We start from the raw sequence: 16,244 nt of genomic DNA, 5'->3' as shown, positions 1-16,244 counted from the left end.
CTATTTTTCCCCTTCAATCACTTTTTGCAAACATGGACCACTTATTTTGGAGGGTGGTTCCGGCAATGGAGGATCACCATTTCGCATGGATTCTATGGTATATATGGAAAGGGAGAAATAATAAGGTTTTTAGCAATTTGGATATTGACCCTCGAGATACTCTTAAGTTGGCTGAAACAGAGTCCGCTCTATGGGCCGAGGCGCAAATTAATCATGCACAGAGAACTGATCAGGCCCGATCGGTAGTGAACGAGACGGTTCCAATTATCCCTGGTCGGTGGTGCTTTACGGATGGATCTTGGAAAGAAAATGATAGATTTTCAGGACAAGGATGGTGCAACACTCTGGAAGGTTTTGATAGTTTAATAGGAGCAAGGAAGACTAGAGTGAGTCAATCACCACTTCATTCGGAGATAGAGGCGCTCATTTGGGCAATGGAATGTATGAGGAACTTAAGACAGTTTACTGTCACTTTTGCGACGGATTGTTCTCAGTTGGTGAAGATGGTTTCTGAACCCGAGGAATGGCCCGCACTTGCAAGTTATCTGGAAGATATAAAGATCCTGAAAGGAAGTTTCCACACCTCAGAGCTCATTCATATACCAAGGACGCATAATTCAAGGGCGGATAGTCTAGCACGTAGTGCAAGAAGGCAACCCTCGTTTGTAGTCCATATGGATGCAGAACTACCAGTTTGGTTTACAGAGTCTATATGAGTCTGGTTTGTTGCTGATAAAAAAAAAAAAAAAAAAAAGATAACGCTAATTAGTTCTGTAACATGTACATAGAAAACAAAAACGGAACAAATGTCATGTGATTTAAATTTGTATATCACCAAGTTCTGAAATTAATCCTTTTTTTTATTTTCACAAACAAATTTATTATATCCTTTATAAATACAAAGAAATTGCATATTTTATGTTTTATAGTTTGTCACTATCTAAATAAAAATTTCACTAGCTAAAACGTAAATATATATAAACTTATTTTCATTCAGAATTATTTATATTTATCTTCAGATTTAATACTCTAACTTAAATTTGACTCAAAATAATGTTTTCGAATGTAATACTATTAAACATTATATGAAGCCGAAGAAACAACAAGGTCGCACAAATAGAGTTAAGAAATGAGACCTTGTGTAGAAATACTAAAATGAATGTTTTACCACTTTTACTTCGGTTGTTTCATTGTTATTGTTTTTTCATTGATTTATAGTCATGTGACAAAAGAAAGACAGCTTATGTTTCCGTTAAGAAACGTGAAGATGACATATCAGTGGTGCTGCTGGGACGCGATTGAGGTAATTGTTATGATTTTCTCGATATATTATCCATAATTTATGTTTTATGCAAATATAAATTAACACTCTTCTGTATCTTTTGACACCCAATAAAACTGGTATGACAATATACGTGGAGTTAATATATTTTTAACCCAGAGTGTATTTTCAATACACGTTCAAAATATATGTTGAATTTATAAAAAAAATAAGATTCTACGGGATCAGACACTAGTTTTAAAATAAATCATGTTTATAAAAAAAATTTGATATTTTAATATAGATGATATTTTCAATGTAATGTTTACATTTATGAAAAACTAACAAACGATATTTTGTAGAATAATTAATAATTTTTAATGATATTTTTTTAAGTAAAAAGTGATTTTTTTAATAGTTGTACACTATCCATGTATAAATAGTAAAATGCCTAATACAAGTAAAACAGTGATCAAACCTCCACAAGTCTCCACCGCAATTGTCCTTTTTCGATGAGGGCAACCTCCTCGAGTCCATTGAGCTCCACATTGGTAGCAAAACGAATACCCACATCTATCCATTAACCGTGTTAATTTTCCGCCAAAATATAATCGAATTCCAAATTTTCAAAAAAAAATAATAACTATAATAAAAAGCTAGAGAATGCGATTCATATAAGTGTCGATGACGATACCTGCAAACTACATTGCTGCATCCATGATTTCGTTCGATCATGTGTTGGCATCTTCCACATTGACGCCACATTTTCTGATTCGCTAGTGCTTTGAGCTTTATATCATTCTCTGTAGGATTCGGACCCAATCTCTTGTAATCTTCACATGACAAGTTACTATGCCATGCAACTTTGCAGTTGATGCAAAAGGGTTGATGGCATTTGATGCAACTTCTCATCGACTCAGATGATTTAGAGAGCTCGGTTTCCGACATTAAAGCCGAGCACCTCGGGTTTGGGCAGTAAACTCTCTCCACAACGGGAATTGATTCCTCATTGACCCTTTGTTGCCACATCTCCCTTAGTTTAGGTGTCAGAAGATTGTAACAACTTCTAAGTGTAAGCTTAGACTTGCATTTAAAATGAGGACATCCCAATGCTCTTCCCTCCATCAGTCCCACGTTTATATATCGTCTCACACACTCGAAGCAGAACTGATGGCAACATAAAGCAACAGAAAACATCTGATGAGCTTCCAACTCATCATCAAAGCAGATAGGGCAAGTCATCTTCTGAGCAAAAGGCATACTAATGCTGACTTCCGAAACTACAGTTTCCATTGCAAGTTTATAAGCAAACTTAGTTTGGTCTTCGGTCACCAGAACAGGGATACTAGATGTCAATTGCTGTCTGATGCGTTGCACATCACCCACTAGCAAGGCAATGTTATCTTGCTGCTCAGGCACGGATCTCCCCATGACCTAAGACATTCAACGTGAAACATATATATTACAATATTGAAAATAAATAAATATATATTACAATATTGACGTAAAGACATGTGAAACCTTCCACGGCAAGAAAAAAAAAACTAACCAATTCGAAAATAGTTTGATAATCACAGTAGACTGAGATATGAGTGATCCCTAAACGCACAGCTTCAATTAGTCCTCGTCTCAGTGCCATAAGCTCAGCCTCCAGAACTGTAGTGGCCGAGTCATGAAGTGATCCCTTCATCTGACACAACAGTTTGTTGTCTTTGTCGCAGATGGCAACTTCATATCCGGCCAAAACAGTAGCTGTTTCCTTCTTGATCAAACCCTTAAAGTAAAGACGGCAGGATTCAGATGACTTTGGGTCATCTTTTCGTACTAAAGTGCCATCTTCCTCCATGTATTGTATCTGTTGCGAGTACTTTGTTCTTCTTAGTGGTCTGATTTATATATATATAGAGCAGAGTTCCAATATAATTAGGATTAGAATGTCATCTGGATACTTTTCCTATTACGATTCTACTTTACGAGATTCCCGAATTTAAAGGGAAAATATTTTCCTCCTTGTTGAGATCATCGTTATCTTATAACCGTGTGTTTTTTTTTGGTCTAATAAACATTATCTAGAAAACCTGATTATTTATAAAATTAATGAATGCAACAATTCAATATGTTCAAGGCTGCAATAAGAGAAATATGAGAACATGTGACAACAAAATCCAAGTATGACATGAAGAATCCTAGATTAATTAATAATTTCCGATTTTTTCAAAGTTCTCACCAATTTTTTTTCTAAGATTAGTTTAATGTCATTATGTGAAAAACCAAGTCAATTTCTAATAATAATGAATTAAGTCAAATAATTAGTTTTTTGTTTTTAAAATTTTAGTTTTTGGTTTTTAGATTTAGATTTTTTTTAACTAACTTTTTGTTTTTGATTTCTAGATTTTGGTTTTACAAAATCTTGATTGGTTATTTCTTAGTTTCATGCTTCATCTATATAATTATATTTCAAATTTGACTTATAAATTAAGTTTATAAAAGATAAAGTCATTAAAATAATAATTTCAGAGTCCTATAAATTATACAAATCATCGATATCAAGATGTATTTTTGATGTTGTAAATAGTTAAATTTAAATCAACTAAATTAATTTTACTGAAACTTAAAAATATTATTATTAACATGATGTATTTTTGCATTTATATTACATATTAGATGCTAGGAAAATTATTATCTTTAATGATTCAGAATATTATCATTCAGTTTTTTCACAATATTAAAATCATTAAATAAAAACAATTGTAAAAAAAACAGTTATCGTTCGTTATTGTGATGAAACATGGATTTTGATTTTTTTTTCTTTTTTTAGAAATATGTAGTTTTTTCTAAAACTTTCTGTGAAATTTAGGGAATCAATTTCTCGGAACTTTTTCTTAACTAATAAAATTATTTTATAACTTATTTATTTAATCAATTGGTTAAATAATAGTTTTCTTCATTTATTTCGCCGGCTAGCTCCAGAATCTATACTAATAAAAGGGACCTTTTGAGGCTCCGTAGAGCGTCCACATCAGCAAAAAAAAATTCTCCCGAAAGATGACACGTAACATAAAATATAGTTTTTCATTTTAATATTACTAATTTTCGAAAATTATAAATAATATGTAAACATACAACATAAAAATGGAAAAACTACATTAAACATATGTAAAATTACCATTTTCTACATAAAAAAAAACAGCTTATCTCCATAATGTAACATTACCGTTTTATAAAAAAAAACAAAAAACATTATATATAATTTCGAAAATAATAAATATATGTAAACATAGAACACAAAAAATGGAAATACTACATTAAACATATGTAAGATTACCATTTTACATTTTTATTTTTAAAAAATAATATGTAAACATACAACATAAAAAATGGAAAAACTACATTAAACATATGTAAGATTACCATTTTTCACTAAAAACAAGACGGCTTATCTCCATAATATAACATTACTATTTTGTAAAAAAAACATTATATATAATCCTTACTAATAAAAAAGACCTTTTGAGGCTCCATAGAGCGTCCACATCAGCAAAAAAACTTCTTCCGAAAGATGACACGTGGCATAAAATATAGTTTTACATTTTAATATTACTAATTTTTGAAAATTATAAATAATATGTAAACATACAGCATAAAAAATGGAAAAACTACATTAAACATATGTAAAATTACCATTTTTCACTTAAAATTACCATTTTTCACTTAAAATTACCACTTAAAATTACCATTTACCATAGAGCGTCCACATCAGCAAAAAAACTTCTCCCGAAAGATGACACGTGGCATAAAATATAGTTTTACATTTTAATATTACTAATTTTCGAAAATTATAAATAATATGTAAACATACAACATAAAAAATTGAAAAACTACATTAAACATATGTAAAATTACCATTTTCACTTAAAAAAAAAGATAGCTTATCTCCATAATGTAACATTACCGTTTTATAAAAAATACAAAAAACATTATATATAATTTCGAAAATAATAAATATATGTAAATATACAACATAAAAAATGGAAATACTACATTAAACATATGTAAGATTACCATTTTACATTTTTATTTTAAAAAAAAATATGTAAACATACAACATAAAAATGGAAAAACTACATTAAACATATGTAAGATTACTATTTTTCACTAAAAAAAAAGACGGTTTATCTCCATAATGTAACATTACTATTTTGTAAAAAAAAACATTATATATAATTTCGAAAATAATAAATAATATGTAAACATACAACTTAAAAAATGGAAATACTACCTTAAACATATGTAAGATTACCATTTTATATTTAAAAAGAACAAAAATATGTAAACATACAACATAAAAAAAATGGAAAAACTACATTAAACATATGTAAAATTACCATTTTTCACTAAAAAAAATGGGTTATCCCCATAATGTAACACTACCATTTTATAAAAAAAAAGAAAAAAAAAACATAAATATAACTATTTGACTATTTGTCCAAGTTCTTCAAATAAACATTGCCGTTTTACATTAAAATTAAAAATGGAAAAAAACATTAAGATTTAAACATCTATCTTAAAATATAAAATATAGATATTAACTAAATATAAAGTATAAGAAAGAGAAATACTAAATATATAGAAAATTAAATAATAAGTAAATATTATAAATATATAAATATATGAATTATATATACAATAATAAGTAAGTGCACAATTTTTAAAATATGGAAAGAGTACATTAAATATTAAACATCTATCTTAAAATGTAAATATAGATATTAAGTAAATAGAAAGTATAAGAAAAAGAAATACACAACTTAAAAACAATGGAAAAAGTATATTAATATTTAAACATCTATCTTAAAATGTAAAATATAGATATTACGCAAATAGAAAGTATAAGAAAAGAAAATACACAATTTAAAAAAATAGAAAAAGTACATTAGTATTTAAACATCTATCTTAAAATGTAAATCTATCTTAAAATATAAAATTATTGGTAAATAGAAAGTATAAAAAATAGAAATACACAATATAAAGAAAAATAAATAGTAAGTAAATATATAATATAAGTAAGTATGCAATTTAAAAATTGAAAATTACATTAAGATTTAAAAATATATCTTAAAAATTAAAATATAGATATTACGTAAATAGAAAGTATAACAAATGGAAATATACAATTTAAAGAAAATGGAAAATGTACATTAAGATTTAAACATCTATCTTAAAATATAAAATAGAGATATTAAGTAAATAAAAAGTGAAAGAAATGAAAATACATATACAGGAAAATAAATAATAAGTAAATAATGTAAATATATAATATATGAATTATGTATATAATAATAAGTAAATACACAATTATTTTTAAAAAAATGGAAAAAGTTCATTAAGCATTAAACATCTATCTTAAAATTTAAAATATATAATATAAGTAAATACACAATTTAAAAAAAATGGAAAAAGTACACTAAGATTTAAATATCTATTTTAAAATATAAAATATAAATATAGATATTACGTAAATAAAAAATATAAGAAATGGAAATAAACATTTTTAAAAATAGAAAAAGTACATTAAGATTTAAACATCTATCTTAAAATGGTAGTAAATTATACAAAAATGGAAATACCACATTAAACAAAAAAAAATAAAAATGTATAGTTTTACATCAAGAAAGTCCCTATAAAATTCATTATTCCATCAACATCAACCTCACACCTATTAAGGAAAACTTCAAAGCACTCGAGCAAAAAAATGGTTCCACCATCAACTCTTGCCGTCCCAAAAACCTTTAATGAACTTGAAGGAGATTTTTTATAACAACGAACTTTTTGTTAGGTGGATTCATTGTTGGGACCCGCAACTTCCAAAAGCCAAACTTATTCATTGGAATTAAATTGCTTTTCATAGACTCAAAGGTATTCTTACAAATTTAAATTAATCTAATCCATAATTTTATTGTTAATATTCATACTAACTCTTTCATGATCAAACTATTACAGTTAATAACCATTCAACCGTTTATCCCGAACACTTCTTTCCTCGTCGAATCAGGTATTGGTTCATGTTGGTTTAGTATTGTTTTTGGTATATTAACCGGTTTAGGATGGTCCTATTGTAAATATAATTTAAGTTGATTTAGCATATATTATGCTTAAAATAACTTAAATTAAATAATCGTAATATTATGCTTAAAATATAATTTTAGAGAGTTTTCAAATATAGTTTACAGAACATTATAGGTGATGAATTTAATTTATTAAATTTGTTTATTACTTAAAACTAAGTTTTTTAAAAAATATACTGAGTTATAAATATCAATGCTGGATTGGTGAGTATAACATGAAGATAAAAATATAAATATTTCATTTTCAAGATAAGAAATTCAGCTTTTATTCAGTTACTCAATATATAATATCTTAAATTATTTTTTAAAAAATATACATAATTTATATATATAGATTAATCTTCCAAACTTAAACTATTATATTATATATGAATAATGTTTTTAAATAAAAATAATTTATGATTTAAAAAAAAATAAAAACAACAAATGGTTATTTTCAAATAATGGATGTAATTTACATTATACTATCATTTAACAAGTATTAGATACGTTTTGATATATCATTATTTTCTATTTCCAGAAAAAAATAAATTGTTAAACGTCAATATCTTCTAGGTTAAGTATACTAACAGCACAATTTCAAACATCACAAAAAATATTTACATAAACATTATAATACAATAATTTAATCAAAAATACAATTCAAAAAATTAATATTCAAAAGAATAGTTATATACTTAATATTTTAAAATCAAAGATATTTTTGCTAAAATTGTACTTACCTGGCCAAGGAGATCGACCATCTTTTTACGGATCGATCAATTGTTGAGCATGTGGTCGATCCGAAAATACTCTGCAGTTTAATTAAATATCTAAAACATTTATTGCAACACTCAATAAATAGTTTTGCTAAATATGATAACTAGATAGCCAACAAAATTACAAAAAAAATATTTAAATAGAAATATGTTAATTTAACGTGTTAAAATTTAAAAATAAAGTTGAATTATGACATGCATTTTAACATTTATATAAATATATATCATAACCTAAATATAAATAATTTAACAACTTAAATTAGAAAAAAAATAAAAATTCCGGATGTAGTCCGGATTAATCCCTAGTCTAATAACAATAAAACGTAGAGAATGCACAAGAAAGAAAAGAAAAAAACAACTGCACTGAACTGTACTTGGATGATCGACGGGGGAACCAAGAATGACGTTTTCATTATACAATATAAAAAAAAAGAGAACCTTTCACGTTACATCATCAAACTGTGAACTTTCATCCACAATACAACAGAAGAACTCTATCATACTCTCAAGTATACAACAACAACAATACACATCAAATGAAGAATTCCGATTTTTTTCCTCCGTAAAACTTTTGTATACTAAAAAAAAAAAAATAGAAAGTATATAATGAAAAATTAAAATGTCCAATTCCAGATCTTGATCCTGAGATCAACCTTACACTTGGATTTATCAGTGGAAGCCATCGAGACGGCTTTACCTTTAGGCAAGCTCCCTCTAATCTCACCGCAAGAAACCCTAATCCCGACTCTCTTGCTTTTCAATTTCCCCATTCTAATCTCCACCTTCGTGTCCATCAGTATCTTCAGATCCAATCCACTCCTCCGCTTCAAATCCGATTTCAATCCCAAGCCATCGCCGAAATCAAGCTCGCGAGCCTCCGTCGACGCCACCGCGACTCCTCTGAACGAAGTCAGATTCCTCTCTCCGCTCGAGAAAGCCGGAATCGTGCCGTTCCCGAGGAAGATCGCATCCGGATCAGTCACGACGGAGACTAACAACGGCTCGTAATCGAAGACGAACTGAGAGTTAGGGTTTTTGGTGATCAGTGTCAAGTTGAACAGGGAGGAGAGGTGCGCGGCGGAGGAATCGGGGGATGCGGTGAGATTGAAGCGGTGGATTCGGAGCGACGCGACGGTGAACGACGGCGGGCGAGGCTGGTAGACGACGTAGAGCCCGATTGCGAGCAGAGAAGCGACGAGGATGGTGATGAGGAGGATTAGGATCGACCAGAAGCAGCAGCAGCAGCAGATCCGGCGGTTGCTTGGCCGCTGCCACCGTCGTCGTTGTTGTTGCTGGTTACGGTGGTCGGAGTAGAGCTGTTGACGGATAGGCTGACGTGGCGGAAGGGGATTGGGTTTAGAGTTTGTTGTTGATCCATTTGGGATCGGCGGAGGAGTAGCGGTGGACGATGGCTTTGAAGATGGGAAATGGTTATCGTTTGGTGCCATGTGTTTGTATGTTTTGCTCAGATGCTCATTTTGTTAGTTTTATTCTCTCCCTTTTCCTTTTTTTTTGTTGTTTCCTTTTAAATTTCTGGTGACGGTTAGATCTGGAAGATGATGAAATCTAGATCCAGCGATTTATTACAATATTTGATGATTTTTTTAGTATTATACTACTAATTTTTTTCCTAGACCAAAAAGAACCAAAATATATATATAATTAGGGCCTATGCATTTTAAAACCTTTTCTAGAAAATAATTAAGCCATTCTCTCATTCTTATTCTTATGCATAGATATAAATGTTCACAGTATATAGAAATTATAATAATTGGTTTGTTTTATAAATTTCAAGTCTTTTATCATTTATATTTATGAAAAATAAACTTTTTTAAGATAAAATGTGATTTTGCTTATAAAAAATCTGAATGATCCACTTGTTTTGAGAAAATATTGAATTACATTTTATTCTTCTCAATTGAATTATATTTGTTGTATGATTTAGTTGCATTTAGTATTTTTAATTATTTTAGATTTATAATATATTTTCATAAACTTATGTATACTAAGCTATTTGTTAGTTTGGGAAATAAATTAAAAAGTGTTTATTAATTCAAAGTTGAATGAGTGAACATAAATGATAATCTTTTCGAAATTAATGCACATATACAAATATTGAGAAAAGTTAAATATTAATAATTTGTTAATATATCGTTTTCAGTTATTCATTAATTTTAAGTAGTTCGTAATTTATAGTATGTATGAATATTACATAGAAGAATGCTCATTAAATTGCCTTACAAAAAAAAAAAGAATGCTCATTAAATAATAAGTTGTTGCTTACACCTGTTTTTAGTATAAGAATTTGGATGACTTCAACTACTCATTATTTGGGAATGTCGAGTTTCATGTATTCCCCTGAAATCTTTAGTCAAAAAAAAAATGTATTCCCCTGAAATAACTTTTTTTTTATCTAACTAGATTTAAAATAACTATTTTATTGCATTTAGTTTTATTCTTATTTTTATATATTTTTTTATATTTTTGATATATGTTAATTTCAAAGAGAATATTGGAAAACCTAAAGTGATAAATGGTACAGTATTGCATAAGCAAACATGACCCTTAATCTTATTTTAAAGTCATGCATGAATGTGAATAAAAATGTAAACATATTTCATTTTCTAAAAAATATGATATTAGATAATCAGATTATACAAATAGTATTCATAGCAAAAATATTATATTATATTTTGAAAGAAATATCTTTTTTTCTTCGAAAATATGTTATTATATATATACTAAATATATGTATATTAAAACTCAAAGATGTTTCCTTCTTTTATTGATATTGTTTTATTAGAATAAAAAAGAAAAGAACATTTAATTTCATCTTGTTATAAAACCTATAACTTAACATTTCTTTTATTATTTATGTGATTTATAATTACAATAAATAAAAAGGAAACGATCACCATGAAAAAACCAAGATTAATCATTCATGCGCCACTCATGAACAATCTTTACAAACTAATAATCTACAAATGACTCTTGACTAAGGGCATCTCCTAGGCCTGGGCAAAATAACTGAAACCGAAGAACCGAACCGGAACCAAACCGAAATACCCGAAACCGGAACCTGACCAACACCCTCAAATACCCGAACGGTTCCTATATTTTTATATCCGAAATAACCGAACTGAACCGGAACCGAACCGAGAACCAAACGGGTACCCGAATATATAAAAATATTAATTATATATATATATATATATATAACATCACTAAATATATATTTTTAATTAAAAATTTTATTAAAAGTATCTGAAAATAGTTGAGGATAACTAAATTATTATAAAGTATCGAAACTACCCAAAAGTATCCAAAACTGTCAGGATAGTTTTATCCGAAATATCCAACGTAATCCAAAATATCCAATTTTTTTATCTAAATCATCCTAATTATTTGATATTTTGCCCTAAATAACCGATATTTTATCCAAATTATCCAATCTACCCGAACTATCCAAACCCGAACCGGATCCAAATGAGAACCGAACTTTTTTCGGATATTTTCCGGTTCCTACATTTACTATCCGAACCGAACCGAAAATAGGTCGAGTACAAAATGGATCCTCTAGCCCCTATCCAAACTACCCAAAACCCGAAATACCCGAACCGAACCGAACCGATACCCGAAATGCCCAGGCCTAGCATCTCCAATCAAACTCTATTTTTTCCTCTATAATTTACACTGAAAATAGAATAACTCTATTATAGTGTAACTTTTGCTCCATCAAAGGTTGAAAGCCCTCGTAGCGCCTAAAAGTTGTCCGATCCAATGCAATCTCATTCACTACTTGTAAACCTCCCAGAACAGAAAGGTTAAGGCTTAACCAACCCCTACGGCGGATCTACGTACTGATGAATGCCAGCCATCCTGTATCGAGTAGCCTTGACTATTCAAAAACCCTTGCTGATTCGATAGCTTGAAAAAGATCGACTTTTTCCTTTTGGGAGGGTACTCCGAGTAGTGGGTACCTCGTAGGACCTCGACCCGCCTACTCGGTCTTGTATTGATATGCAGGAAGGAGCCAATATTATGCACTTTTTTTTAAAAAAAATACGGAATTCACAACTAGAAAGGGAAAGGTTTACGTATGAATTTGATCTAGTAGTGTAAACCTGAGATTTCCAAGAGTTGGCTTCCGCTGATTTTGATTATTAAGCGTAACGAGACTAAAAGAGTAATGGTGTTAAACCATCTCCAATGGCTTACTCTATTTTTTACTCTAAAATAAAGTAACTCTATAATAGAGTTTGAGTTTGCTCCAATGATACTCTATTTTAGAATATAAAATAGAGTGATAAACAAAAAAAAACAAGTACTTTATATTTGGAGTAAACCTATTTTTTCCTCTATTATAGAGTGAGAAATATAGTATCATTGAATCATTTTTACTGTAAACTCTATTTTAGAGTGAAAAATAGAATGGGGTTGGAAATTTCCTTACCCTTTTTTTTTTGATCAACCAACTATTTCATTAAGAAAACATAAGCAGAAGCTAAGAGTTCAAAGAGTACAGAGCAGATTTTGCCAAGGCATCTGCAGTAGAGTTCAAGCTCCTAGGTACATGAGCAAAAGAAATAGCCGTAAAAGATAGGGATAGATTCCCGATATCCAAGTTGATTCCGTACAGCTCCACCGGATGTTGTTTCGAGGATAGTGCTTTGATAAGCACCTGGTTATCCGACTTAAGGAATATATTGGTGAGATGAAGAGCCTTGGCCTGTAACAGGGCTTCCCGTACAGCTAGTGCCTCGGCCATCAGTGGTGACGCCACAAAACGCTCCGTCGAAGTGCCCTGCCTTGTCTCTTCCAGGCGTGGGTTGTGAAGGACCCAACCACATCCTGCAGTTTTGTCCTGGAGTCTCCACGCCGCATCCGTATACAGAGTATTAAGGCCAGTCGATGTATTATTTTTTGTCCTGGTGCAATTGATGTCCAGTGAATGCGGTGATTGTTGCCCTCTCGGTTGCGCCTCTTATCATTCTCGTGCGAGTCGCAGAGCGTTGCAGATAATCTCATCAGGATTGAGTGTTCTGTTCTCAAAAACCAATTGGTTTCTTGCAGTCCAAATACACCAAAATAGTTAAATATAGAGGAATGTCATATTTTACTCTATATTTGGAGTGGAAAAGTGTCATTCCTTTATATTTCACTCTATAATAGAGTGATACTATTGGAGTAAAAGTTATACTATAATAGAGTTACTTTATTTTGATGTAAATTATAGAGGAAAAAATAGAATCTTATTAGAGATGGTCTAACTGGTTACTTTTGAGGAATTTTATTTTGAATTTTTGATGTGAAAACATATCGAATGAATGAGAGACGACTTGTTTAAAAAGGAGATGAAAAATTTACATATTCTTAACAGACGCTGCATGTAAGCATGTTAGCAAAAATCTGGCTGAAATTTGGGGAGTTGAGCGTTAAAAAAGACTTCCTTCACAAGATCTTTCATGTTTTATCTCGTTTTATTCTTTGGCCAAAAACCTAAAAATAATTTGGTCTAAGAAATATCCTACATCCTCTGAATCCTCTGAAGCCCCCGAGCCCAAGCCAAGTCAGCAGCGCGGGTGTGGGGAGCTTGGTCACTTAAACTCAATATTGTCTTGTGTATAATTATACGAGTTGAAAAGTTCTCCAACTTCCATTGTAAATTTGTAATATTACTAAATATCTCATAAGCCCATTTGGCTATCCAATTATTTGGTCCAATAGTTCTTACTGGTCAGGTTTGAGCTGATTTAGAAGGGGAACTTGAAACCACTAAGCAGAGAAGCAAAGAGAATTTGGAGCAAGCTATTTTGACTGAGGGGAAAAAAATATTGGATACAGTGGGATATGGAAGAACTTAGACAAAAATCTTACGAGATGAAAATGAAGTTAAAATCGAGAGAGGTATAATTTGAAAGTCTAACGGAAAATATAACTGGAATTTATGTCACATTAACCTTAATACATCCTGAAATAGAGCAATTAATGTCTTTTGTTCTCTTGCACAAAAAGTAATATTGATATCAAACTGTTTAATAAGGGATGTTGCTATATAAACTGATTTATAAAACATAAACAATGGGGTTTAGACTTTAGAGAGGGTGGTTCTGGTAACATTTAGAAGTCTTCTCTCCATTTTCATAATGTTTCTTTTTTAACTAGGGAATAGAGTGATAACTAATTGCATGAAAGACATTAAAAGTTGGGGACTAAAAAAATTGTCAAATAGTTTAATTAATAAAACAGAAGTCTATCTGATGGATGGATTACAGTCGCATAATATAAAAGAGATAATAATAGGTGGTGCGTAGAGTCTCAAACAAGATGCTGAGCCAGAGAAAGGATCTTGAGCTGCTTCTTGAGGCGCATCTCGTGCGGGACAGGACCAAACACTCGGGTACCAAGCGGTTGGTGAAAACCACCCGCATGCTTTTTCTTTTTTTCCTTACCATTTTCATCTTTCTTTTTCTCCTTAATGCCCAAAATTACGATGGCGTTGTCATCGAACCTGACTTGGCTTCCATCAACACGCCCCTTCTGCATAGCAGCACGAACAACCACACCGTACACGACGTTCCCTTTCTTCACTTTACCCTTTTGTATGTCATCTTTCCCTTTCTTTACATCTTTTTTTTGTGCAGCCTCTTTCACTGAACCGATGACGATATCACCAAGTCTTGCTCCTTTCTTTCCCCTTAGAGATTGAATGCACATCACCTCTTTTCCACCAGAGTTATCCACGACTTTGAGAGTCGTTCCCATTTGAATGAACGTCCTTTGTTGCTGCTGCCAAATTGGAAATCAATCATCAGTGGACACACAATTCACGGGGTTTCTCTCATTATTCAAAATATATATTGACCTGAGAAAGGATGCTTCCGTTCGATGAACTCATCAAACCAGAGAAAGCATTGGTGAGACCTCCAAGCAGTGAACGTCCTGTTCACATTGTGGATCAATCATATCAAGACAACATGTTCAGCAAAAAGTTCGACTCTTTGATGTTTTAAGTTCTCAGAGATTGTTTTTTCTGAAACCGACAAACAACATATGTTCTAAAAGATCTGATTTTTTATTGTGCCGACCAAACTCAGAAGATCTAATGAACTATAAACTGTAGATTTTGTTTTTCTTGGAAGAAGTCAACTTTACGAGAAAAAAAATAATAATTAAAAAACAATTATCGAATTAACGCGTTGGTCTGTTAAAAAAACGAAAGAGGTGAGTACGTCTTTTTTACCTTTGGTGAGTCTGGAAGCTAAAGCTGCCGCCATTTCTGCAACTAGAGAGGTTTCAATCTAAGAGTGTGTGTACACACAATTGTGCTCTACTACTGCAACGAGCACCGTAATTCTAGGGTTCTCTCGTCGCAACGATCACAGGTAGGCTTGTGCGTAATTGTGAAAGTGTCGTAGTGGTTAATGGGCTTGCCTAGAAATTAAGTGGGCTTTGCCTGTCCAGGTTTGAATCCTGGCGCTCAGGTTGTTTTCATTTTTAATTTACTCTTTACTCTAATTTCTGAAATAGAGATTATGGAAATTGTTTCTCTGAGATTTGTTTCTAAAAGGCAATGCTTCCTGAAACTGAAATTTCGATTCAAGAATCTTTTGTAAAAACATATAAAATCTTACAAGATAAGTACAGATGCATCTTAGACATATTCATCTTACTATTGACGTGGAAGATATTATTGTCTACATAGACATCCAAATCCATCTAGAAATGATCCTACAAGGGTAAAAATACTTATATGTTATATTTTAAATTGATACTATTTTATATGGTTTACACGACTGGCGATCAATATTATAATTTCTATGTTTTCAGCATATTTCTTTGTACTTTGATTTTTTAGAAACAAACAGATACTTATGTGTGGTAGAGTTATATTGCCTTTCAGTGTGAGCCAGGGCGAGAATGAATGCGTTATTTAAATCCCGGACGGTATTATTTATGTTGTAGTCATATATTTATCTTGTAGTCATAGAAAACCTCAACACTTAGTAGACATATCCAAATGGCCTCGAACTGATAAGACTTTAATCCAAATTATGTGGACCAGCTATTACGAGTTAATTGAGTCAAATAGAATAAAAC

General features: G+C 30.8%; 3 protein-coding genes across 4 annotated transcripts; all 3 read right to left on the bottom strand.

Moving 5' to 3' along the window:
* Positions 1-1,440: 1,440 nt before the first annotated feature.
* LOC106398198 (E3 ubiquitin-protein ligase RSL1-like) lies at positions 1,441-4,228 on the bottom strand. Its single transcript, XM_022701992.2, has 3 exons — positions 2,811-4,228; positions 1,956-2,695; positions 1,441-1,834 (listed from the first exon to the last, which is right to left on the bottom strand). The coding sequence occupies exons 1-3, from the start codon at positions 3,105-3,107 to the stop codon at positions 1,687-1,689; spliced, it is 1,185 nt and encodes a 394-aa protein (XP_022557713.2). The 5' UTR covers positions 3,108-4,228; the 3' UTR covers positions 1,441-1,686.
* A 4,530-nt stretch (positions 4,229-8,758) lies between these two features.
* On the bottom strand, positions 8,759-9,592 carry LOC106398199 (NDR1/HIN1-like protein 6). Its single transcript, XM_013838789.1, has one exon. The coding sequence runs from the start codon at positions 9,590-9,592 to the stop codon at positions 8,759-8,761; it is 834 nt and encodes a 277-aa protein (XP_013694243.1).
* A 4,771-nt stretch (positions 9,593-14,363) lies between these two features.
* On the bottom strand, positions 14,364-15,624 carry LOC106402015 (50S ribosomal protein HLL, mitochondrial-like). Of its 2 annotated transcripts, none has more exons than XM_013842645.3 (3): positions 15,388-15,624; positions 15,010-15,086; positions 14,364-14,933 (listed from the first exon to the last, which is right to left on the bottom strand). In XM_013842645.3, exons 1-3 carry the CDS (start codon positions 15,419-15,421, stop codon positions 14,463-14,465), a joined length of 582 nt encoding a protein of 193 aa, XP_013698099.2. In that variant the 5' UTR covers positions 15,422-15,624; the 3' UTR covers positions 14,364-14,462. The 2 variants fall into 2 exon arrangements, with proteins under 2 accessions (XP_013698099.2, XP_013698100.2); XM_013842646.3 differs by having other exon boundaries at positions 14,364-14,930.
* Between the last annotated feature and the right edge of the window lie 620 nt (positions 15,625-16,244).

The sequence above is a fragment of the Brassica napus genome, chromosome C4 (assembly GCF_020379485.1).
Source record: "Brassica napus cultivar Da-Ae chromosome C4, Da-Ae, whole genome shotgun sequence".
Classification (NCBI taxonomy): domain Eukaryota; kingdom Viridiplantae; phylum Streptophyta; class Magnoliopsida; order Brassicales; family Brassicaceae; genus Brassica; species Brassica napus.
Note: the sequence above shows the minus strand (reverse complement) of the source record. Positions and strands in the feature narration are given on the sequence as shown.

What these genes read in the sequence shown, in the direction of transcription:
- LOC106398198 (XM_022701992.2), bottom strand. Translation starts at nt 3,107, where the DNA reads ATGGAGGAAGATGGCACTTTAGTACGAAAAGATGACCCAAAGTCATCT. An exon ending in ATCAAACTATTTTCGAATTG is followed by an intron (nt 2,696 to 2,810) that starts GTTAGTTTTTTT and finishes TGAATGTCTTAG; the next exon opens with GTCATGGGGAGATCCGTGCC. An exon ending in TGCAGCAATGTAGTTTGCAG is followed by an intron (nt 1,835 to 1,955) that starts GTATCGTCATCG and finishes GTTAATGGATAG; the next exon opens with ATGTGGGTATTCGTTTTGCT.
- LOC106402015 (XM_013842645.3), bottom strand. Translation starts at nt 15,421, where the DNA reads ATGGCGGCAGCTTTAGCTTCCAGACTCACCAAAG. An exon ending in AGCTTCCAGACTCACCAAAG is followed by an intron (nt 15,087 to 15,387) that starts GTAAAAAAGACG and finishes CAATGTGAACAG; the next exon opens with GACGTTCACTGCTTGGAGGT. An exon ending in ACGGAAGCATCCTTTCTCAG is followed by an intron (nt 14,934 to 15,009) that starts GTCAATATATAT and finishes CCAATTTGGCAG; the next exon opens with CAGCAACAAAGGACGTTCAT.
- LOC106398199 (XM_013838789.1), bottom strand. Translation starts at nt 9,592, where the DNA reads ATGGCACCAAACGATAACCATTTCCCATCTTCAAAGCCATCGTCCACC.